Source organism: Lontra canadensis, unplaced genomic scaffold (genome assembly GCF_010015895.1).
Source record: "Lontra canadensis isolate GAN:19392208 unplaced genomic scaffold, GSC_riverotter_1.0 scaffold60, whole genome shotgun sequence".
Taxonomy (NCBI): domain Eukaryota; kingdom Metazoa; phylum Chordata; class Mammalia; order Carnivora; family Mustelidae; genus Lontra; species Lontra canadensis.
In genome coordinates, this window is record NW_022631054.1 from 12,374,791 (window position 1) to 12,400,515 (window position 25,725).

General features: G+C 42.1%; 1 protein-coding gene across 2 annotated transcripts in view; it reads left to right on the forward strand.

Annotated features, from left to right (window-relative positions):
* The first annotated feature begins 18,481 nt into the window (after nucleotides 1-18,481).
* RAD54L (RAD54 like) overlaps nucleotides 18,482-25,725 on the forward strand; it is a 28,606-nt gene continuing 21,362 nt past the window's right edge. For both annotated transcript variants that reach the window (XR_004385013.1, XM_032877671.1), the window contains exons 1-3: nucleotides 18,482-19,021; nucleotides 19,122-19,208; nucleotides 20,648-20,767. Coding sequence is in view for 1 of the 2 variants with exons in the window: in XM_032877671.1 (XP_032733562.1) it covers nucleotides 18,995-19,021; nucleotides 19,122-19,208; nucleotides 20,648-20,767 (234 nt within the window). In the remaining variant the exon portion in view is untranslated. The remainder of the gene's footprint in view (nucleotides 19,022-19,121; nucleotides 19,209-20,647; nucleotides 20,768-25,725) is intronic.

A 25,725-nucleotide genomic window follows, 5' to 3' on the forward strand; every position in this document is an offset into this window, starting at 1 on the left:
TCCAGGCTCCGTGTCTGGAGAATGCATCATTACCACCAGGGAGAGCTGAGACTGAAGGGAGAAATTCCCAGCTTGGGAATTTTCAGGCTTGACACTTTCCTGGTGAACATGGTAGAGGGTTCCAGCAGGTTCTGTCTTCAGTACTGCCTCCTCTCTAGAACCATTTTGTGCTCAAGGCAGAAGATCATTACCAGCAAACTAGCCTGGGCTGTCTCTGGGAAGGGTAGATTCGTTGTCACCTTTTAATTTGAATTTTTTCCAAGATTTTATTTTATTTATTTGACAGAGCACAAGCAGGGAGAGCGGCAGGCAGAGGGAAAGGGAGAAGCAGGCTCCTCACTGAGCAGAGAGCCTGATGTGGGGCTCGATCCCAGGGTCCATGACCTGAGCCAAAGGCAGATGCTTAACCAACTGAGCCACCCAGGTGCTCCTCCTTGTCACCTTTTAAAATTATCATTTTTTATTCCTTCATAAGTTCAACCATGCTCCTTAGAGCATGATGAACTCTCATTCTCAGTTGATACTAGCTGCTTTATTGCTTTATTTTCTTCTTTTAATCCTTGACCCCTCTTCTCATTCCTCTCCCTGACCTAGGCATCCCCTCTAATATTTTAGTATGTGTTTGGATATGTTTGTATCTTTAAATATGTATATATAACTGTGTACTTAGGTGTTTTAATATATATAAATGGTATTCTTTTACAATAAGCTAACTTTCCTAATGAGTTGCCTCATATGTCAGTGATTCCACACAATAAAGATTTATTTTTCACTTGCAGGGGATCACGGGTGTGATGCTTGGGCTCTTTCTCTTCCACTGTCTGTTTCAGGTCCCAGGCTCCTTCCATTTTTTAGGTTGTGATAGCCTGATTCTGCATCCTAAGCTTCCTGTCAACTTTTTGCCAGATTGTTTTAACATCCATTAAAGTCCGCTTTATAAATTGGCTATTTCACTAGAGATTACAAAATGATGACTTTTCTAATGCTATTATCCCTCTTTTAGTAGCTCTTTCAATACAGAAAAGCTTTTTCACATCCTCTAGGACTATTAGGTTACCCTAAAATAAAGTTTATATCAGAATAGCAAGATGAATGCTCAACTCTCTTTCCTTATTTATCACTTTTAAAGTAGTAAATTGATGCCCTAGCAACTTGGTGTTTGACGATTTTGTTTTGCTCTGCTCTCTCTTTAAATTATTATTATGAATTTTTAGTTTTTAATGTATTTAATGGCTTTTAATCACTTGCAGTTGTTTCATTTTATATAAAATTTCAACCATAGACAAAAGTACACAAAATAGTACAGTTGACCCTTGAACAATGCCATAGGTTAGGGGCACTGACCCGTGCCCTTTTGAAAATCTGCATGGAACTTTTTCTTTTTTTAAGATTTTAATTTATTTATTTGACAGACAGAGATCACAAGTAGGCAGAGAAGCAGGCAAGAGAGAGAGAGGAGGAAGCAGGCTCCCTGCTGAGCAGAGAGCCCGATGTGGGGCTCGATCCTAGGACCCTGGGATCACGACCTGAGCCGAAGGCAGAGGCTTTAACCCACTGAGCCACCCAGGTGCCCCTGCATGGAACTTTTGACTCCTAAAGAACTTAACCACTAATAGCCTAATGTTGACTGGAAGCCTTACTGATTACAGGAAATAGTCGATTAACACATATTTTGTGTTATATGTATTATATATTTCTTTCTAACAATAAAATAAGCTAGAGAAAAGAAAATGTTATTAAGAAAATCATAAGGAAAATACATTTACAATACTATACTGTATTTTTAGAAAAACAAAATCCATGTATGAGTGGACCTGCACAGTTCAAACCCATTTTTCAAAGGTCAACTGTATTATGTATAAACACGCACACACACACACACACACACACACACACAGTAAAATACCTCATAAGTACATATTTATACTTTCAATTCAAATTCAATATTAAAACGCTTTTACTCAGTCTCTTGCCTAGCTCCTTTTTTCTGTACCAAGAATCCTGGTTTTCAAGGACACAGGTGATAATAGAATTAGAATACTCCATAATTACTCATTTCTTTGATCTCATCCACAAAGCTCTCTCAGAATAACCATATTAATACCACCACCAGTATGAGTACTGAAAACATGAAGAAAGTATTTTACAAATGCATTTCACATTCTCTACCTCATTAAAAACCTTTGTAGTAAATCATTGTCAGGGAATATAATCATTATATAATATAGCTCTCTGGGGTGCCTGGGTGGCTCAGTGGGTTAAGCCTCTGCCTTCAGCTCGGGTCATGATCTCAGGGTCCTGGGATCGAGCCCCACATGGGGCTCTCTGCTCAGCGGGGAGCCTGCTTCCCCTTCTCTCTCTGCTTGCCTCTCTGCCTGCTTGTGATCTCTCTCTCTGTCAAATAAATAAATAAAATATTAAAAAAAAAATAGGGATCATGACCTGAGCTGAAGGCAGAGCTTTAACTCACTGAGCCACCCAGGTGCCCCTATATCTCTCCTTCTTAATCCTTATATTGCTTTAGCTCTACAAGTAATCTTATAATTAACATTAATCTCTAGTCTCTGGGGGCGCCTGTGTGGCTCAGTGGGTTGGGCCTCTGCCTTCTGCTTAGGTCATGATCTCAGGGTCCTGGGATCGAGCCCTGCATCAGGCTTTCTGTTCAGCAGGGAGCCTGCTTCCCCTCTGTCAGCCTGCCTCTCTGCCTACTTGTGATTTCTCGGTCAAATAAATAAATAAAAATCTTTAAAAAAAAAAAAATCTCTAGTCTTTACATCGTTCTACTCACTTTGGTTGTCGGAGCTGATTTTCTAGTAGATTCCCCAGGAACGGTACTTGGCAACAGTGTTCTCTGAGATCTTGCATGTTGATAAGTTTGTGCCCTTTATGCTTACAAAGTCTGTTTTGTTTTGCTAGGTTCACACTTTGCTTTCTTGGGTCTCTTAAATGTTACTTCATTTTCTTCTGGCATACAGTATTTCTATTAAAGCCTAATGATGATTTACTTTTTCCTGTGTGTGTGTGTATGTGTGTGTGTTCAGATCCCCGAAAGATTTTTTCATTTTCTTTAAAGTGCAGTCATTTTAGGGGCACCTGGCAGGCTCAGTAGATGGAGCATACAACTCTTGGTCTCAGGGTTGTGAGTTCAAGCCCCACGTTGGGTGTAGAGATAACTTAAAAACAAAATCTTTAAAATGAAATAAACTTCATCATTTTACTAGAATGTCTTATTGCTGGTCATTTTGGGACCGCATTCTCAGCTTTTTGAGTTTTTCTTTATTTTAGGAAACTTTAGAAAACTTTCTTGAATAGTTTTAATATTCTGTTCCTTTGCTCTGGTTTTCTTCTGGGACTCATATACCTAATTTTTTTATCTTTTTGCCTGTTTTTATTATTTGTCAGTGTCCAACTCTTTATCTCTTCATATTTTTTATTTTTAAACATCTCTTTTCCATCTTCTAAGGCATCATCTCTCATGTTCACTGTTCTTGTATACTTTCTAGTTTAGTCTTCACTTTAAAATTATTTTTTTCTTTTGTTTCTCATTCCGTCCTGAGTACTGTTGCATCACATCTGAATTCTTCTAATTCTGACTTATGTTGTCCTTGCATGTATCATATTGTGTTCTTAGTGTCTTTTGGCTTATTTTGAAAGAGAAGTTAGCAGTTTTGGTCTGTTTGTGGTATGCCTTTCTGGTGTGCTTCATTATCAGTAGTAATGTGACTTTTATGGAGCTTTTATAACTTTATATGAGATTTGACCTTGATACTTTTCTACTGTTCATTTTCTATGAAATTAGTTTTCCTGAAATTAAAAAATGAGGTGGGGTTCGGAAAAACTTGTATCACATCACAGAGCTCCCTCTTCTGTTACTTTGTCTGGCTTCCTTTCTGGGATATCCTGGTTCTCTTTCCTTCCGCTAGGCTGGTCGCCTTATTCCTTTCCTTCCTCTGTGTTGTCCCCACCCTACTACATTTTGATTCCACTCCAAGCAACTTCTCCTCAGTGTGGGCCATGGTACCAGTAGGAAGCCTTGGTGGGTCAGTTTGACAGTTCATAGGACCCAGACCTGCCCCAGTGCCTTTGACCTTCTTTCTCACTGCAGGCCCTTGGCGCTCATCCACTATTTTAGGCCGCAGATCCTTCCTAGTTTCATTTACTGTTCTCAGTTGGCCTGTCTTGATTCCAGTGACTCTCTGTAGGCTTTTTTGAGTTCTCCTGGTCTTACTCTGTTTCCTTCTTTCTCCTGCACAGATTCTGATCCTGTGCAGGTCTGGTGGCTGTTGGTGGTTCGTTCCTACTTGCTTGTATTTGGGGGTTGTGGAGATGCCTTTGTCACCAAATTTTGTTATAAATGTTTTCCTGTTTTTTTTCTTTGTAATTTTACTCTCCAGTCACGGCATAAGTTTTTATGTGGGAATCTGTAGACATAGAACTACACTGCCAACATTGCCATCATTGTCCCAGGATCCTCTCCCGTTTATCCTTTGATATCTATAATATCTGTCATCACATCCTCTTTTTCATTCCTGTTGTAAATAATTTGTGCTTCTTCTTGATCAATCCTCCTAGGAGTTTGCCCACTTTATTAATATTTTTTAAAGAACCAAATTTTGGCTTTGTTAATTTTCTTTGTTGTTCATTTTGTATGTCCTCGAACTTTAATCTTTATTTCCTCTATTCTATTTTGGGTTTAATTTGCTCATCTTTCTCTAGTTTCTTAGGTGGAAACTTAAAATCTTTTTTTTTTTTTTTTTTGACAGAGAGGAAGATCACAAGTAGGTGGGGGGCGGGGAAGAAGCAGGCTCCCCGCTGAGCAGAGAGCCTGATGTGGGGCTCTATCCCAGGACTCTGAGATCATGACCTGAGCTAAAGGCAGAGGCTTAACCCCCTGAGCCACCCAGGAACCCCTAAAATCATTGATTTTTAAGCCTCTCCTTTCTAATATAAGCTATACATTTCTCTCTAAGCACTGATTTGCCTACGTGTCATATGTTTTTTTGGAGAAAGAGTGAGCAAGCAGAAGGGGCAGAGGGAGAGAGAGAATCTTAAGCAAGGCTCCACTCCCAGCACAGAGGCCTAATCAGGGCTCAATCCCACAACCCTGAGGTCATGACCTGAGCAGAAATCAAGAGTCGGATGCTTAACTGACTGACCTACCCAGGTGCCCCCATCTCAACATTTTAAAATATATTTTATTATTATCATACAGTTAAAAATGTTTTATGATTTCCTTTGCTACTTCTTTTTTGGCCTATGAGTTAATTGGAAGAATATTACTTACCAGGTATTTGGGGCTTTTTAGAAAGCTTGTTATTGATTTCAAGTTTAAATGCAGAAAATACATTCTGTGTGATACCTATTATTTAAAAATTTATTAAGGGGCGCCTGGGTGGCTCAGTGGGTTAAAGCCTCTGCCTTCGGCTCAGGTCATGATCCCAGGATCCTGGGATCAAGCCCCGCATCGGGCTCTCTGCGCAGTGGGGAGCCTGCTTCCCCTTCTCTCTCTCTCTGCCTGCCTCTCTGCCTACTTGTGATCTCTGTCTGTCAAATAAATAAATAAAATCTTAAAAATAAATAAATAAATAAAAATTTATTAAGATTTATTTTTATGGTCCAGAATATGACCTTTCTGGGTGAATGTTCCATATCCCTTTGAAATGAATGTGCACTTTGCAGTTGTTGTGTATGATGTTATGCAAATGTTAATTAGGTCAAAGTATTTGATAGTGTTGGTTTAGTATATCCTTGCTGAATTTTTGTCTGCTCCATGCTCAGCACTCAGCGGGAAGTCAGCTTGAGGATTCTCTCTCTCCCTCTCCCTCTGCCCCTCCCTCTGACTCATGTGCACATTCTCTCTCCCAAATGAATAAATAAATCTTTAAAAGTAAATACATACATATATACATACATGTAAGTGGACTAAAAAAAATGTAAGTGGACTAAGCATTGCAATTAAAAAACAAAGACTGTCAGTCTGAATTAAAAAGCAAACCAAGGGGGTGCCTGGGTGGCTCAGGGGGTTGAGCCTCTGCCTTTGGCTCAGGTCATGATCTCAGGGTCCTGGGATCGAGCCCCACATTGGCCTCTTCTCAGTGGGGAGCCTGCTTCCCCCTCTCTCTCTGCCTGCCTCTCGGCCTACTTGTGATTTCTCTCTGTCAAATAAATAAATAAAATCTTAAAAAAAATAGCAAACCCAGTTATATGCTGTCTATAAGAGATGCATATTTATTTATTTATTTATAAAATTTTTTTAATTTAATTTATTGTGGTGGGGGGACTTGTGTATGCATTCAGGGGAGGGGCTGAGGGAGACAGGGAGAAAAACAGACTCCCTGCTCAATGTGGAGCCAGACTTGGGGATCGATCCCAGGGCCCCGAGATCCTGACCTGAGCTGAAATCAAGAGTCCGTTGCTTAACCGACTGAGCCACCCAGGTGTCCCAAGAAATGCATTTTATTTTATTTTTTAAAAGACTTTATTTATTCATTTGAAATCGAGAGAGAAACAGAGAGGATGAGCAGGGGGAGGGGCAGAGGAAGGAGGAGAGGGGAAGCAGAAGCCCTGCTGAGCAGGGAGCCCAACATGAGGCTTGATCTCACAACCAGAGATCTTGACCTGAGCTGAAGTCAGACGCTTAACCGACTGAGCCACCCAGATGCCCCAAGCAATGCATTTTAAATACAAAGGTACAAATAAGTTGAAAGTTAAACTTCAGGAAAAAATACACCATGCAAACATGCTGATCCAAGGAATCTTGGAAATTAGTATCAGGCAAAATAAACTTTAAGACACGGAGAATTACCAGAGGAAAAGAGAGACATCTTATAATGATGAAAGGTTCAATACATGCATGTAAACTACGCATGCACCTAAAGAAAGAGCTTTCAAATTATATGAAGAACAAAGTTGGTAGAACTGAAAGGAGAAAAACCAAATTCACAATCCTCTTTGGAGATTATTTTTTAAGTTATCTATTTATTTTTAAGTAATTTCTACCCCCAATGTGGGGCTCAAACTCGTGACCCTGAGGTCAAGGTCGCATGCTCCTCTGACTAAGCCAGCCAGGTGCCCCCCTATTTGAGATTTTAACACCCCTCCCTTACCGATTGATAGAGTAAGCATTGTACTACTTTACATAAAACACAGAAATCTTGCAGCAGTGTGGTTCCATTTCCCTGGTTTGGCCCAGTCTTTTGAGCTGTAAATGTACTACATCTACATGTGTTATTAACTCCAGAATATGGATGATAGTGTTTATTTTACCATGTAATACACATGGTAAAGAGACAAAGAGAAGAAAGAAATTTATTTTCTTTTTAATTTCCCAGAAAAGAAGAAGAAAACAAATTTAAGCCAGACTTTTGTACGACAATATTAGTTTCCTGTGACTGCTGTAACAAATTACTACCAATTTAGTGGTGTAAACCAATGCAAACAGAATACCTCATAGCTTTGGAGGTCAGAGGATACTTCTGATTTCTTTGAACCAAATAATCCAGGATGATCTCTCCATCTCCAGGTCAGCTGACTAGCAACCTTAATTCTCCTTTGTCAAGTAACCCATTATATTCACATTTCTGGAGATTAAGACAGGGAGATCTTTGATGGGCCATTATTCTGCCTACCACACCCACGTATTTATCATTTCTGGTGATCTTCGTGCCTTCCTGTAGGTTATTTGGTGTCATTTTCCTTTAGTCTGAAGAACTTTTCCTTAGCATTTTTTGTAGTATGAGTCTGGTGGTGATGATTCTCTGTATTTGTTGATCTGAACCTGTATATATTTTGCTTTCACTTTATTTTTTTGAAATTGAAATAAACTTTATTGAGGTATAATTTACATATAATAAAAATGAACCTACTTTATGTATGCCGTTTGATGAGTTTTGACAATCTATACACTCATGTAATCATTATCACAATCAATACATAGAACATTTTTATCATTTCAAAAATGTATCATATGCCCCTTTGCAGTCAGGCTCTCTACTGCTCTGGCTCCAAGCAACCACAGATCTGCTTTGTAGCAATCAAGATTAGTTTTTTCTTGTTTTTAAAATTTCCTATAAGTAGAATAACACAATGTGTACTTAAAAAAAAAAGATTTTATTTATTCATTCATGAGAGATAGAGAGAGAGAAAGGCAGGGGCAGAGGGAGAAAGAGACTCCCCACAGAGCACGGAGCCCAACGCAGGACTCAATCCTAGGATGCTAGGATCACCACCCAAGCCCAAGGCAGATGCTAAACTGACTGAGCCACCCAGGCACCCACAATGTGTACGTTTTTATATGTGGTTTTTTTTGTTCAGCATCATGTGTTTGAGATTGATACATGTTGTATATATCAAGAGTTTGTTACTTATTACCGCTGAGAAGTATTCAATTACACCGCTATTTGTTAACCTATTAATTTATTGATGGATATTTCAGTTGTTTCTAGTTTTTTGCTCTCAATTAAGATTCCATGAGTATTCATGTACAGGATTCTTGTCAACAGTTTAAAAAACGTTTATTGAATAAATACTTCTCTTGGATAAATACCTAAGAGTGGAATGGGTGAGGTCTATGGCAAGTAAAATTTCAAAAGACACTGTCAACCCTTTTCCCAAAGTCCTTGTACCATTTTACATTCCAACAAACAATGTATGTGAGTTCCAGTTGTTCTACACCCTCCCCAGTCCTTAGTATTGTCAGTCTTTTTAATTTTAGCAATTTTAATAGGTATGTAGAGGTATCTAGTTTGCATACATTTTCCTTTTTGTCTTTGAAACTATTAGTAACAATGGCACTAAAATTCTTGTCTGCTAATTTTAACACCTGTGTCATTTTGGGGAAAGTTTTTATTGACGACTTGTGTGCCACATTTCCTGTTTCTTCACTTGTCTACTCTTCTTTGGTTGGATGCTGGACATTATAAATTATATGTTTTGGGATTCTAGATTCTGTTATGTTCTTTTGAAGAATGGTTTTTGTTTCAGCAGGAAGCTAACTTGGCTAGACTTTGGCTCCAAATTCTCTCTCCAGCAGTGGGCAAAAGCTGAAATCTTCACCCAGCTTGAAATGTTGGGAGAATTACAGAAATGTGACACAGACCTAAAGTGAGCAAATACTGTTGAAAAAAGGGCAATGATACAGCAACTCTCTTGGGTTCCCACCCCCTACAAAGCTTTGTACTATTGGGCGCCTGGGTGGCTCAGTGGGTTAAGCCTCTGCCTTCAGCTCAGGTCATGATCCCAGGGTCCTGGGATCGAGCTCCGCATCGGGCTCTCTGCTTAGCAGGGAGCCTGCTTCCCCCTCTCTTTCTGCCTGCCTCTCTGCCTGCTTGTGATCTCTCCGTCAAATAAATAAATAAAATCTTAAAAAAAAAAAAAAGCTTTGTACTGTCACTTTGCTATCGTTCAATAAACCTTCTTTGTTCCTCACCAAAAAAAAGGGGGGGGGCACTGATAGACTTGCTTGACACAGGACGGCAAGAAACCTTCGATTAAAAAAAAAAAACAACACACACACACACACACACACACAAAACAAAAAAACTCTGTATCTGCCAAGTGCTATAAAGTAAAGCTCAATAAAATGAGGAGTGTCTGAGAAGTTGGAGACGTCAACACCCATCTCTAAGCATTTAATAGAAGGATTAGACAGATAATGGATGCAAATATTAGAAATAATAGCACTTTCAACCAACAGGATCTAATAGACATTGTACAATATGCCACCAAGCAACAGCATGGTATGTATTCTCTTAGAGTGGCCACAGTTCTATCATATACCAAGATAGCCTTTATTCTGGGTCACAAAACAAATTTCAATAGAAAAAAAAAAAAGAAATCATATAGAGTGTATTTTCTAGCCACAATGGAATCATTAGGAATCAATAACAGAGCGATAACAAATTTATTCATACTTGGAACTAAACACATTTCTAAATAATCCATTGGCCAAAGAAGAAGTTTCTTTTTTTTTTTAAAGATTTTATTTTTTCAAAAATTTTTAAAAAAACCTTTTTTTTTTTTTTAGATTTTATTTATTCATTTGAGACAGAGGTATATAAAGAGAACATGAGCATGGGGAAAGGCAGAGGAACAAGCAGACTCCCTGCTGAGAAGGGAGCCGGGGGGCGTCTTGATCCCAGAACCCTGAGATCATGACCTGAGCTGAAGGAAGATGCTTATACATCTGAGTCACCCAGGTGCCCCAGAGAGGAAATTTCAGAGAAAAAAGTATATTGAACTGAATAGAAATGAAAATACAAAATATCAAAATTTGTGGGACACAGCTATAGCAGTGTGGAGAGAGGAGTTTATGGCATACATTAGAAAAGAGGAAAAAATCTCAAATCAATAACCTAAACGTCTGTCTGAAGCATCTGGAAAAAGAAGAACAAAATAAACCCAATGAAGGCAGAAGTAAGAAATAATACAGACAAGAACAGAAATCGGTGAAGTTGAAAACTGATTTATGGGTCTCAATTTATTAAGGTGACTGATAATACAGAGAAATCAATGTCACTAAAAGAGAAGTTTAATGCTACTGTTCATAATTTCCCTAGAAACAAGAAGCACAGCTCACCATGCAGGGCCATGGCGGAAGCACTAGTGTCAATGAGGAGGCAGAAAGGAGCAAAGGGAGGGCATAGGCCACAATCTTTATTTGGATTGCATGGGAAAGGTAGGCAGGGTGGGTAAACAGTTTAGGACTGGTTAATGTGAAATAAATCTGGTGGTCTTTGGGGCATAAGGATGGCCTCTTGTCTGGAACATGGCCGTGGTTGATCTAGGGTAAGGTGAATATTGGCTTGATGTGTGGTTAAAAAAAGGTAGTGGCTGGGGATATAGATTTGGGATTAACTGATGGGTTTATAACATGATTTTCAATGCCTGTGAAAGCTGGATTTCAGGACAGATGTAAACAACTTTGGTCATTAGTTCGGGCCTGTGATTAATGGGTGCTAAATAGAAAAATGCAGAGCCTAAGAAAACGCAGAAGAAAAATAGAAATAGAGAAAATTAATGAAACAAAGAGTTGGTTCTTTGAAAAGATCAATAAAATTGACAAATCTCCAGCAAGACTGTTGAAGAATAAAAAGAGAAGACACAAATTAATAATATTAGGGATGAAATGGAATATCAATACAGACCCTGTAGACATAAAAAATATAGTAAGGGTATGTAACAAACAACTCTGCATACATAAATTCAACAACTTAAACAAAATGGATCAATTCCTCAAAAAAATACAGAGTACCACAACTTATCCAATATGAAGTAGATGATTTGAAGAGTCCCATAAGGAAATTGAATTCATAATTTAAAAACTCCCATAAAAGAAATCTCCAGATACAGATGGTTTCACTTAAGAATTCCACCAAACATTCAAAGAATTAACGCCAATTCTATGCAATCTCTTCTAGAAAATAGAAGAGGAGAGAATACTTCCCAATTCATTTTATAAAGTTAAGTATTACCTTAAAACAAAACCAGACAAAAACAGTACAAAAAGAAACTACAGACTAGTATCCTTCATGAATATAGAAGCAAAAGTCATTAAGAAAATATTAGCAAATCGAATTCAATAATATATAAAAAGAATTTTCTACTGTGATCAATAGGGTTTATTTCAGGGATGCCAAGCCAGTTCAATAGTCAAAAATAAATCAATATAATCCACCATATTAACAGTCAAAAGAAGAAAATCACATGATTTTATTAATTGATACAGAAAAAACATTTGACAAAATTCAACAGCCATTCATGACAAAACCTAAAATAGGAATAGAAGGGTACTCTTCAACTAGTTAAAAAGCATCGACAAAAACCCTACAGTTAGGGGCCCCTAGCTGGCTCAGTTGGTTAAGGGGCTACCTTTGGCTCAGGTCATGATCCCAGGATCCTGTAGGGAGTCTACTTCTCCCTCTCCCTCTGCCCCTGCTCCTGTCCTCTCTCTCTCTCTCTCTCATGTACTCTCTAATAAATAAGTAAATAAAATCATTAAAAAAAAACAATACTGAAGTAAGCATTACACATAGTGGTTGGAGACTGGATGTTTTCTCCCTAAGCTGGGAACAGATAAGGATGTCTTCTTTTATCTCTCTTACTCAACATGGTCCTGGAAGTTCTAAATTGGTACAATAAGGCAAGAAAATGAAATAAATAAAAGGCGTACACATTAAAAAGAGAGATAAAACTGTCCCTATGTGTAGAAGACAAGATTGTCTACATGGAAATCCCCAGGAATCTACAAAAAACTTCCTAGAACAATTGACTTCATCAAGGTCACAGAATACAAAATAAATATACCAAAACCAGTTGCATTTTAGGGTGCCTATCTGGTTCAGTTGGTAGACCATGCAACTCTTGATCTTGGGGTTATGAGTTCGAGCCTCACATTGGGTGTAGAGATTACTTTAAAAAGTCAATATGGGGGCACCTGGGTGGCTCAGTGGGTTAAGGCCTCTGCCTTCGGCTTGGGTCATGATCCCAGGATCCAGGGATCACGCCCCTCATCGGGCTCTCTGCTCGGTGGGGAGCCTGCTTCCTCCTCTCTCTCTCTCTCTCTCTCTCTGCCAGCCTTTCTGCCTACTTGTGATTTCTGTCAAATAAATAAATAAAATCTTAAAAAAAATTTCTTAAAAAAAAAGTCAATATGAGCAATGACCACATGGCTACTGAAAATAAAATACAATATAGTTTACAATAAAAAAAGAAAGACTTAGGTATAAATGTGAAAAAACATGTACAGGGTATGTATACTGAAAACCATACAATGTTGATGAATGAACTAAAAGAAAATCTATATAAATGGAGAGATAGAGCCATGAGAGATGGCTCATTTGGTTAAGTGTCTGGGATCAGCTTATGATCCCAGAGTCCTGGGATGGAGTCCCACCTCAGACTCCTTGCTTAGCAGGGAGCCTGCTTCTCCCTCTGCCTGCTGGGCCCCCTGTTCGTGCTCTCTCTCTCTCTCTGACAAATAAATAAATAATCTTTTTAAAAAATCTATGGGTAACTAAAAAAATGGAGAGATGTACTTTGTTCATGGATTGGTAGATTCAATCCAGTAAAGATGTCAATTCTCTCCAAACTGTTATATGGATTTAATGAAATTCCTGTCAAAATCACAGCAAGTTTTTCTTGTAAACATTGACAAGGCTATTTTCAAATATATATGGAAAGTCAAAGGAACTAGAATAGCTAATACAACTTCGAAAAATAAAATGGAAGGACTTAGCCTACTCAATTTCAAGACTTACATAGCTACAGTAATCAAACTGTACTGGTGGGGGGTTAGACACATAGATCAATGGAACAGAATGAAGATCCAGAAATACACCCATATGAATATGCACAATTGATTTTTGGCAAAGGTGCAATCGCAATTCAATGGAGGAAAGACAGGCTTTGCAACAAATGTTTGTTCAAGTAAATTTCTAGGCCCAGGTTGGAGCCAATTCTGTGCCACGTGAGCAAACAGAAACAAACTGAGAGAACTTCCATGTCCTTGTAAATGCTCTGCTTGACCAGAAACAGTGTATCTACTCAGCCAGTCTCCAAACAGCAAGCCAACTCCTGATTAGCTAGCTACTCATTTCCCTGTTCCTTCTCACCCCAAAGGAGGTTCACTACTTTGCCCCAGCCAATCAGATATTTTCTATTTTTCTCTTCCCTGTTCTTTATTCTCGATCCTATAAAAGCTCCCTGCCTTCTGCCCCATTTTGCAGTTCTCCAAATGGAGACGGTCCACTTCATGAAGTAGTAAATAAAGTTTGTTTATATTACTTAAATTGTCTTCTTTTTTTTTTTTAAGATTTTATTTATTTATTTGTCGGAGATTGAGAACAAGCAGGGGGAGCAACAGGCAGAGGGAGAAGCAGGCTCCCTGCCAAGCAAGGAGCCTGATAAGAAACTCGATCCCAGGACCCTGGGATCATGACCTGAGCAGAAAGCTGATGCTTTAGCCACCGAGCCACCCAGGTGTCCCTAAATTGTCTTCTTTAATAACTTTTTTTTTTTTTTAACACAGTACTGGAGCAATTGAACATTTATAGGCAAAACAATGGATCTCTACCAAAATGTCACACATTATTAAAAAAGTAATTCAAAATGGATCATATATTTGGTTGTAAAACATAAAACTACAAAACTTTATAGGAAACTTTTAGGAAAAAACATAGGAGAAAATCTTTGGGAGATAGGGTTAGACAAAATATTCTTAACACCAAAGTCATGATCTATAAAAAGGAAAAATTGATAAATCGTACTTTGTAAAAATTAAAAATGGTTGTTCTGGGACACCTGGTTGGCTCAGTCAGTTGTGCCTAGCTCTTGGTTTCGGCTGGGGTCATGATCCCAGGGGAATGAGATCCAGCCCCCTACCAGGCTCCATGCTCAGCAGGGGGTCTGCTTGAAATTTTATTTTTCTCCCCTGACCTCTCCCCCTGCTCTCTCTCTCTCTCACATGCATGTGTGTGCTTGCTCGCTCTCAAATAAATAAATAAATAAATCTTTTAAAAAAATAGTTGTTCTGTGAAAGACTCTGTTAAGAGGATAAAAAAAGGGGCGCCTGGGTGGCTCAGTGGGTTAAGCCTCTGCCTTTGGCTCAGATCATGATCCCAGGGTCCTGAGATCAAGCCCCACATCTGACTCTGTTCAGCGGGGAACCTGTTTCCTCCTCTTTCTGCCTGCCTCTCTGCCTACTTGTGATCTCTCTCTGTCAAATAAATAAATAAAATCTTAAAAAGGATAAAAAAAAAACAAGCTACAGAATGGGAGAAAATATTTACAAACCACATATCTAACAATGTGCTAGAATATATAAAATATGCTCAAAACGCAACAGTAAATAAAAACAGTCCAATTAGAAAATGGGCAAAAGATATGAGACATTTCACTGAAGAGGATATACAGATATCAAATAAGCCCTTGTAAAGATGTTCAATGTCATGAGCAATTAGGGAAATGCAAATTAAAATCACAATGAGACATTACTTCACACCTATCAGAATAGCTAAAGTAAAAAATAGGAACATCACATTTGTGAGGACTTAGAAAACTGGATCACTCAAACATTGCTGGTGCGAATGTAAAATGGTACACCCACACTGGAAAATATTTTGTCTGTTTTTAATTTTTAGGTATTTATTTTATAAATTTATTTATTTATTGGGGAGGGGAAGGCGCAGAGGGAGAGAATATCTAAGCAGATTCCTGCTGAGCCCAGTGACGGGTGTGTGTGTGGGGGTGTCTCAATCTTGTGATCTCTTATGAGATCAGAATCTGAGCCGAAACCAAGAGTCGGACACTTAATGGACTGAGCCACCGAGGTGCCCCTGTCAGTTTTTATTTTATTCTTTTAAAGATTTAATTTATTTATTTGACAGACAGAGATCACAAGCAGGCAGAGAGGAGAAAGCAGGCTTCCCGCTGAGCAGAGAGCCTGATTCAGGGCTCAATCCCAGGACCCCGGGATCATGACCTGAGCTGAAGGCAGAGGCTTCAACCCACTGAGCCACCCAGGCTCCCCTCCCCTGTCAGTTTTTAAAGAAACTACGCATGTAACTATTCTACAACCTAACAGTTGCCATCTTGGGCCTGTATCCCAGAGAATGAAGACATGTTCACACAAAAATCTACACACAAATGCTTATAGCAGCTCATAATAGCCAACACTGCAAACAACCCAGATGTAATTAAATAACCTGAGGTACATCTGTACCATAGAATACTGCTCAACAATAATAAAGAACAAATTGTTACACATAATGCAACAATACAGATGGATCTCTGGAGAATTATGCAGACTGAAAAGCCAATTTTAAAAAGTTGCATACTATATGATTCCATTTATATAACATTCTTGAAATGATGGAAGGATAGAAATGGAGAACAGATTACTGGTTATCAGGGAGTAAGGAAGGGGTAGAGGTGGGAAAGAAGTGGATGCGGTTATGGAAGGTCAACATGATGGATCATTGGGTGGTGATGGAAATGTTCTGTATCATGACTGTATTATTGATACCTTGGTCGTGATATTGTATGATAGTTTTACAAAATACCATTAGGGGTCGGGAAAGGGTATATAGAATCTCTCTGTATTATTTCTCACAACGGCATTTGAATCTGCAATTATCTCAAAATAAGACATTTAATTAAAAAGATCAGGGGCACCTGGGTGGCTCAGTAGTTAAGTGTCTGCCTTCACCTCAAGTCATGATCCCAGGGTCCTGGGATTGAGCCCACATCAGGCTCCCTGCTTGGTGGGAAGCCTGCTTCTCCCTCTCCTATTCTCCCTGCTTGTGTTTCCTCTCTGTGTCTCTCACTGTCAAATAAATAAATAAAAATCTTTAGAAAAATAAAAAAGATCAGTAAGTGGGGCATCTGGATGGCTCAGTCGGTTGAGTGTCCAGCTTTTGGTTTTGGCTCAGGTCATGATCTCAGGGTTGTGAAATGGAGCCAGCATCAGGTTTAGCACTGGGCAGGGAGTCAGCTTGGGATTCTCTCCCTCTGCCCCTCCTCCACCATTATCTCTCAAAAATCAATAAATGAACAAAATCTTTAAAAAGATCAGTAAATAAAACATTATTTATTCTCCACCACCCAAATAATAATAGCTAGCATCGGAGGCAGGTTTATTTACCAGGAAGCTGAGGGTAAGTCAAGGCCCACCTGCATAAACCCTGGGAGTGCTGAAAGTTACTAGAGATTTGTAATCAGTGTTCTAACTGGGGAGAAACCAGACTGTACCACGAAGCATTTCTAATCAATTGCCTAGAGAAATTTCAGAGGAAAGGCACCTAAACTTCCAAGATTCCATAATTGGGTACTCTTTTCCTCATTTCTAACCTAATATTAATATGTGCACCTAATTTTATTTTAAGTTTTTATTTATTTATTTGACAGAGAGAGATCATAAGTAGTCAGAGAGGCAGGCAGGGAGAGAGAGAGGAGGAAGCTGGCTCTCTGCAGAGCAGAGAGGCTGACGTGGAGCACGATTCCAGGACCCTGGGATCATGACCTGAGCCGAAGGCAGAGGCTTTAACCCACTGAGCCACCCAGGCGCCCCTGACACTTACTCTTAGTAAGCACCTAGGTTGTGCCTGGCGCTGTCCTGAGTACTTTATTTATATTTTATTTTTACTTTTTAAGGATTTTGCTTATTTATTTGACACAGAAAGAGAGATAGTGAGAGAGAGAAAGAGAGCACAAATAAAGGGAACAGCAGGCAGGTAGGCCGGCCGAGGGAGAGGGAGAAACAGGCTCCCCGGCCACCACCGCCAGCAAGGACCCGATGTGAGCCTCAATCCCAGGACCCCGGGATCAAGACCTGAGCTGAAGGTAGACACTCAACCAACTGAGCCACCCAGGCGCCCCTATTTATTTTATTATTTATTTATTTATTATTATTTTTTTTTATTTGACAGAGAGAGATCACAAGTAGAGAGGCAGGCAGAGAGAGAGAGAGAGAGAGAGAGAGAGAGAGAAGCAGGCCCCCTGCTGAGCAGAGAGCCCGATGCGGGACTCGATCCTAGGACCCTGAGATCATGACCTGAGCCGAAGGCAGCGGCTTAACCCACTGAGCCACCCAGGCACCCGGCCCCTATTTATTTTAGAAAGGGAGAAAGAGAGAGAGAGAAGGAGGGAGGGGGTGAGGGACAGAGGGAGAGAGTCTTAAGTAAACTCCATGCTGAGCACAGAGGCTGAGATCACCATCGGAGTCAGAGGCTTAACTGCACCACCCAGGCGTCCCTAGAATGTACATTTTAGATATGAAAAAAGCGAAGTGTTGAGAGATTGAGTCATTAAGTCTCCATTCCAAGAATCACATTTCCACCAACATGATTTTGCCTAAGAAACGCAGCTTTCTTCAAGAAATCCCGGATCAAAGAATCACGTCCCCCGAGGGCGCTGTCACTGCCAGAGCACTCCTGGTGGTAGGTAGCCGGGGCCAGACTCCTGCCACCCTCGGGGTGGGTGAGATCTGACTCCGACCCTGCATCACAGTTCCAGCCCCAGCACAGGGGAAGTGCAGACACGTGCGGTGTTTCATAATCCCTAAGCTTCCACAGACTGGCTGCAACTCCTCCACCGCCCAGTCGGATGCAAATATCACTTCAATAGCCTGTCTGCCCGGCTTGCCCCGCCCACCTCGCCCAACCGCTCCGTCACTGTTGGCCCCGCCCATCTTCCTAAGTCCCACCTCCTAGCAGGTCCGTTTAGCCGCTACTTCGGCGCGCCGGCTCCGCAGTGACTGGAGCACTAGGCCCGCCCCTTTCCTGGGGTCGCGAGCGCCGAACGCATCGAACGCAGCCAATGGGCGGTGCGGGCGGCAGCACCGCGGGAGGTTCGATTCACTGGGCCTGGCGGGTCTGGAGACTCCTGGCGGCTGTTAACGCGCGTTTTGGGAAGAGGAAGGCTGAAGCTGGGGTGCTAGGCTGGGATTCACTTCTGCTGTTCTTTTCAGCTCTTCCTGGTATTCTCCCAAGCCCGGGTGTTTTACTTGTCCTGCCTGGACCCCTGCTCGACCTCCCCGAGTCCGGGCCTGGCTTCCGCGCTCCAGACCCGGGAAAAACCCCTTCGGATTGGGCGTCTCCCCTCCCCACGACTGGGATTTTCACCCCGGCCCCTCTCTCCTGGCCTGTGATTTCTTCCCCACCCCCCAGCCGCAACTACCCCTTGCCTTCACGTCCACCTGGGACCATTATCCCGACTCCACTCTACCCAGTTTGGTACTCCCATCTTCCTCTCCCCCGCCCCCTCCCCCATCCCAGAGCTTTACTCACCTTTGCTTGGCTACTTCCTCTTTGGCCTGCTCTTCGGCCTCGACTAACTGGCGACCAGCACTCTCACAGTTCGGGCCCAAACTCCAGCCTCTAGCTGGATTCTCTCCATCCTTCCTCCCTCTTTAATTAGCCCATGCTTTCAATAATACAGCAACAGTCGTTCTGCGTTCTCAACTGCTGGGTGCCTTTGATCTTTGGCTGATGGATACTTGATGTTTTATACTCCTGAGCCCAGGATGGTAAGTATGGGCCTAAGGGAGACCCGGTAGCCTTGTGTCTCGGCCTATGGGTTCAGGCAGTGGGGTCTCTGGAAGTGATGTTTCCATTTTCCCCTTACAGAGGAAGAGCTTAGCTCCTAGCCAGCTGGCCAAGAGAAAACCGGAAGGCAGATCTGGTGATGATGAAGACTGGCAGCCTGGGACAGTGGTGAGTACCCTGCCCTCCAGGGGACGGGACAGGTAGGGTGGAGGACTGTTTGGGCAGAAGGGAGTCTTGGACTTGGTTTCTGGGGTTATATGGAATGAACCTGGTCACTTCCAGAAAACTCTTTCAGTAAACTTTTACTTAGTGCTTACTATGTGTCAGGTATTGAACAAGATAAAAACAAAAACTTTGTCCTCAAGGTGCCTACTAGAAGTTAATATAGCCTTAATTTTTCTGGTAGAGAAGCATATTCCAAAGTAAAAGAGCGGATTGGGTCGGGCCTTTTGGCTCCCTTGGGGAAAAAATGACTCCCCAATAGCAACTAGCTGCCTGTTCTTTTGCTCTTGGTCCTTTGCCCAGTATGACAAAACAGTAGAGTATGTAGGGTCTGCCTTAGGGGCCTGAGCTCTAAATTAGAGGAGGGATGCCCTTCTAGTCCCTGCTCATACTCAAGTGCAGTATGTTTGACTTTGATTGCATCTTGTGCTCTGTTCCCTGCTTTTGAGGCTTTCTGGGGCTGACTGTGGGTAGGACCTATGTATACAAAAACCAATAAGATAGTAAAGCATATACTTAAAAGAGAGCAGTTCAAGAAGTAAGGGCTTGGGCACTGGAACTTTGGAGGAAGGGATTCACTAAAGGTCTGGAAGGCAATTTGGGGCAGGGGCTGTATTTGAGAGGTGAAGGGGCTGGTGTTTCAGGTGTTTCTTGTAGGATCACTGACGCTTCAAATACCTTGGCAAGCTGCTACAAGCTTGCCTGTGGTTCCGTGGGGTCTTGCTCTGTAGTTGCAATGCTGCTGGTATGTCAGAGGTTCCTCTTCCTGTGAGGGACAAGGCTGCCTCTTGCTACTTACAAGGATCTCAGACTTGAACTTGGGGCAGCACTTGGTGCAGCTGGGTCATAAATGGTGCTCTTTGCTCCTGAAAATGGTTTCAGTGCTAGTGACCTCCCTGCCATGGTGTGGCTCACTTTATTCCCCTCATCCAGTGCCCCTCTTCAGATCAGACAAGGTCTGTAACCTCATTAGCTTCCAGTTTTCTCACCTGCTAAATAAGTATAATAACATTTATCATAGGACTGCTGTGAAGATGATGCACAATAATATATGTGAAGAGTTTACCACAGTGCCCGGCATTTAATAAGCATTTTATTTCTATTTATTTATTTTTAAGATTTTTAAAATTTATTTATTTGACAGAGAGATCACAAGCAGGCAGAGAGGCAGGCAGAGAGAGAGGGGGAAGCAGGCTCCCCGCTGAGCAGAGAGCCTGACATGGGGCTCAATTCCAGGACCCTGAGGTCATGACCTGAGCTAAAGGCAGAGGCTTAACCCACTGAGCCACCCAGGAGCCCCCTTAATAAGCATTTTAAATGTTAGTTGCCATTGTGGCGAACTCTGGTCTTCCAGACTTGACTCACTTTCCCCAATACTCTTCTAGACTCCCAAGAAACGGAAATCCAGCAGTGGGACTCAGAGCCAGGAGTGTTTCCTGTCTCCTTTTCGGAAACCTTTGATTCAACTAACCAGTCGACCACCCTGTCTGGATAGTAGTCAACACGTAAGTCAGAATTACACCCTGCTGGTGAATGTGTGTGCCCTATGGAGGCACCGTTCTTGTTTTGTCTAGGGAGGCTTCTCCTGCTGATGACTCCCTCAGTGCTCTACAGAGTAGCCAGTGGTCAGACTTTGGTGGAGGCTTGGGGTCTGCCTTCAGCCTTAAGGGCCTGGCCTCTTTCCTTCAGGATGTGTGCCCGGCTTGGAATCTCTGTTGTTTATAGTTATTTGGGCACCGGATCTCAGGTGGCTCAGATTCCTGAGGACATGAGGGTATAGGAAAGGGAAGGCTGCGGTAGGGTGTTGGAACCAGAACCCTTATGCCAGTTCAGTCTCTCACTTAGCATATGGCTTTAAGAAATATCAAAGTCCTACAGCTTCCACATGTTTCCTCTAGTAAAATCCAGTGTAATCCTACAGCATGTTCTATGCATTATCTCATGCAACTCATTTTTTTAAGATGTGAAAGCTGAGTCTCCAAGGGGTTAAGTAGTTTGCCCAAAATTACAGAGTAGTCACATCTGCTTAGCTTCACCAAAGCTTTTTCCACCAAACTTTTTGAGGACAGTGGTATTGAGCTCTGACACTGAGCTCCAAAAACCTTTGGAATTTTCTTTCTTTCTTTTTTTTGGTGTGTGTGTTTTTAAAAGATTTTATTTGAGAGTGAGAGCCTGTGTGCGCAAACGAGCTAGGGGAAGGTGTAGAGAGATGCAGGCTCCCTGCTGAGCAGGCAGCCCCATGCAGGGCAATGCAGAGCTCTATCCCAGGACCCTGGAATGACCTGAGCTGAAGGCAGATGCTTAACTGAGCCACCCAAGCGCTCCTAAGAATTTACTGATAGGGAATCTCTGGAAGAGGGAAGCTTTGACCTTGGTGGGGAGGAGGGATGCTCTCCCTCTTCTGTCAGAAGGAAGGGTTGGTATGAATTTGCAGTAACTAAATAAAGTGAAAGTATGCTCTCTCCCCTGCCTCTGCCAGTTTTATCAGACCAGATTCCTGGAGGCTGGTCATTGCAAGTCTTGTAGGCTGTGTCCTCATGTTTTTAGCCAGGGATGCTCACATTCTCCCACACTAGTTGCGCAAGCTTGCCGTTCAAATTCTTGCTTTTTTTTTTTTTTTTTAAGATTTGATTTATTTATTTGACAGACAGAGATCACAACCAGGCAGAGAGAGAGAGGGAAGCAAGCTCCCCGCTGAACAGAGAGCCCGATGCGGGGCTTGATCCCAGGACCCTGTAGACCATGACCTGAGCCGAAGGCAGAAGCTTTAACCCACTGAGCTTTAACCCACAGACTAGCCACCCAGGTGCCCCCAAATTCTTGCTTTTTAAAGCTGGATCATGACCTGAGCGCAAGACCGACCACTTAACTGACTGAGCTACCCAGGTGCCCCACCTTTGGAACTCCTTAAGTGATAAAGCAGTAAAGGTGTCTTTTTTTTTTTTTTTTAAAGATTTTATTCATTTACTTGACAGAGATCACAAGTAGGCAGAGAGGCAGGCAGTGAGAGAGGAGGAAGCAGGCTCCCTGCTAAGCAGAGAGCCCGATGTGGGTCTAGATCCCAGGACCGTGGGATCATGACCGGAGCTGAAGGCAGAGGCCCCAACCCACTGAGCCACCCAGGCGCCCTGTAAAGGTGTCTTTTACTATTTATTAGGAACCCCTTTTAACCATACCTGAGTTTATGTTAATGAGATTCATTTGTAAAGCAACTAACCTTGGTGGCTGGTTGCCAGGGGAACCAACCTACCAGGGGCCAATGTTTAATCAGTTGTGCCTATGTATTGAAGCCTCCATAAAACTCCAAAAGGTCAGGGTTTGGAGAGCTTTTGAGCTGGTGAACAAGAATTCATCCACGAGGAAGAGGCATACCCCAAACTCCACAGGGACAGACTCTCCTGTGCTCAGGACTCTTCTAGACCTCACTCTATGTATCTCTTCATCTGGCTCTACATATCCTTTAGTATAAAGCCTTTGTGATAAATTGGTAATCTAGTAAGTAAACCTTTCCTGAGTTCTGTTGAGCTGCTCTAGAAAATTAATTGAATCCCAGGAGGGGGTTGGGACCCTCCAATTTATAGCCTGTTGGTCCCAAGCACAGGGAGCAACCTCTTCAGCAATGTCTGAAGTGGTTGGGGGAGGCAGTCCCATGGGACTGAGCCCCTAACCTGTGGCATCTGATGCTATCTTCAGGTAGGTAATGTTAGAATTAAGTTGTAGGATACGCAGGTGGTGCTCAATAATTGCTTGTGTGTGGAAATGCCACACATCTGGTGTCAAGTACCATGGCAGAGTTAGGGAGACACAGGAGTCTTGTTTTTACTTTACAGGGACATTTTGAAGGAAAAATGGCAGTAAGGTGATAGGAATTTGTAATGGGCATTAGTTATATGTGCATTCAGCAAACATTTTGTTTATTTATTTATTTGCTTATTTAAAATTTACTTTTTTAAAAAAGATTTTATTTGTTTATTTGACAGTCAGAGATCCCAAGTAGGCAGAGAAGCAGGCAGAGAGAGAGAGAGAGGGAAGCAGGCTCCTTGCTGAGCAGAGAGCCTGATGTGGGGCTCTATCCCAGGACCCTGAGATCATGACCTGAGCCGAAGGCAGAGGCTTTAACCCACTGAGCCACCCAGGTGCCCCTAAAATGTACTTTTTTATTATTATTTTCATTTTTATTTATCTATTTTTTAAAAATATTTATTTATTTGACAGACAGAGATCACAAACAGGTAGAGAGGCAGGCAGAGAGAGAGGAGGAAGCAGGTTCCCTGCTGAGCAGAGAGCCCAATGTGGGGCTCCATCCCAGGACCCTGAGATCATGACCTGAGCTGAAGGCAGAGGCTTTAACCCACTGAGCCACCCAGGCGCCCCTATTTATCTATTTTTTAAGATTTTTATTTATTTATTGATTTGACAGAGAGGGAGAGAGAGAGCTCACAAGTAGGCAGAGAGGCAGGCAGAGAGTTGGGGAAGCAGGCTCCTCGCTGAGCAGAAAGCCTGATGTGGGACTCAATCCCAGGACCCTGGGATCATGAACTGAGCCGAAGGCAGAGGCTTTAAACCACTGAGCCACTCAAGGGCCCCTCAAATAAATCTTTTTTTAAAAAGTGTGTAAGGGCACATGGGTGGCTCAGTTGTTAAGCATCTGCCTTTGGCTCAGGTCACGATCCGAGGGTCCTGGGATCGAGCCCCGTATCAGGCTCTGTGCTCAGCGGGGAGCCTGCTTCTCCCTGTCCCTCTGCCTCTCCCCCTGCTTGTGTTCTCTCTCTCACAAATAAATAAATAAATCTTTAAAAAAAAAAAAAAGTGTGTGATTCTATGCGACTCTTTATTTAGGATTCATTCAAGATGTCCTATGTAAGTTATGTCATAAATGTAAGTGCAGTGCGAGTATACAAAAGGGGGTCTAACAGTCTGGAAGTTGGTGAACATGCCGATTAGGTTGAGTCCTCAAGGATAGGGGGAGTCAGCCAGATGGAGAGAGTGGGCAGTGTTCTAGATAGAGGGGACCCTAAAGACAAAAGTGCCTCAGGCCCACCAAAATCATATATGCAGCCCTGGAGATGAGAGCACTTAGCCTTAAGGGTGATGAGTCTGCAGTCCTGTAGGACTGGGCTTGGGGATGGTTGCAAATACGGTAGGTGTGGAGCCTAGGAGGGAAGTAGGGGCTGGAAATATATTTGGGTTCCTTAGCATAGAGATGGTACTTGACCCCTCCAAAGTGTATTGGAGTGTCAGTGAGCATAGTTAGAGGAACTGAGGTGCAACCCTGAGCCCTGAGGAACACTTATCTTTAAGGGAGTTAAGCAAGAGAAAGAAGAGCTCCTCAGAGGACTGAGCATGAGGTCCTAAAGAGGCGGACTAATTGGAAAGTGGCGTCATGGTAGTCGAAGGCAGAGAATATTTGAGAGGAAAGAGTGGCCAGCTCTGTCTAGCCAGATGAGGATAGAAACATGTCCACTGGAATTAAGGTCATGTAGGCCATTGGTGATTTTGGCTAGTCATTTCAGAGGAGTGGAAGATTAGAAAGGGGAGACAGACACTCTAGAAGTTTGAAGGGGGGGAGATAAGAAGTCAAAGGAATTTTTTTTTTTTTAATTTATTTTAGAGAGTGTGCGTGGGGTGGGGGGTAGAGAGGGAGAGAGAATCTCATGCAGACTCCCCGCTGAGCATAGGACCCCCCGCCCAGCCCCCGATACACACACATAGCGCTTGATCCCAGGACCCTGAGAGTCATGATCTGAACTGAAATCAAGAGTCAGACACTTAACTCACTGAGCTACCCAGGCGCCCCAAAAGAATTTTTGTTTTTAAAATAGTTAAGTATGTTTTAAATGCTGGTGAGAGAGAGCTAGTGGAGAGGGAAAGGTTGAGATGTAGGAGAGTTCAGGCAGAACTGATAGAGTGAATCTCTGGAAGAGGGAAGCTTTGACCTTGGTGGGGAGGAAGGATGCTCTGACCTTCTTCTACCAGAAGGAATGGATGGTATAAATTTGCAGTAACAAAATAAAGCGAGCGCATGCCCCCTCCCCTGCCTCTGCCAGTTTTATCAGACCAGATTCCCAGAGACTGGTCACTGCATGTCTTATAGGCTGTGTCCTCATGTTTTTGGCCAGGGATGCTCACATTCTCCCACACTGGTAACACAAGCTTGCAGTTCAAAGTCTTTTTAAATCTGGAACATAAATTCTTGGCTACTCAGAACCTCAAAGCTAGCCTTCTGTATTGACGATTTTGAAAGTAATATTTTAGTTTTGGGGGGGCAGCTGGCTGGCTCAGTGGAGCATAAGAATCTTGATCTCGGGGTTATAGGTTCAAGCCCCATGTTGGGTGTAGAGATTACTTAAAACAAAACAAAACATACCTGAAAATAATATTTCAGGTTTAGAATTGAAGCCAAATTAGAAAGGAAATTAGAATCCATCTCCTTCCTTTCCCTCTCTCTCATTTATTTATTTAT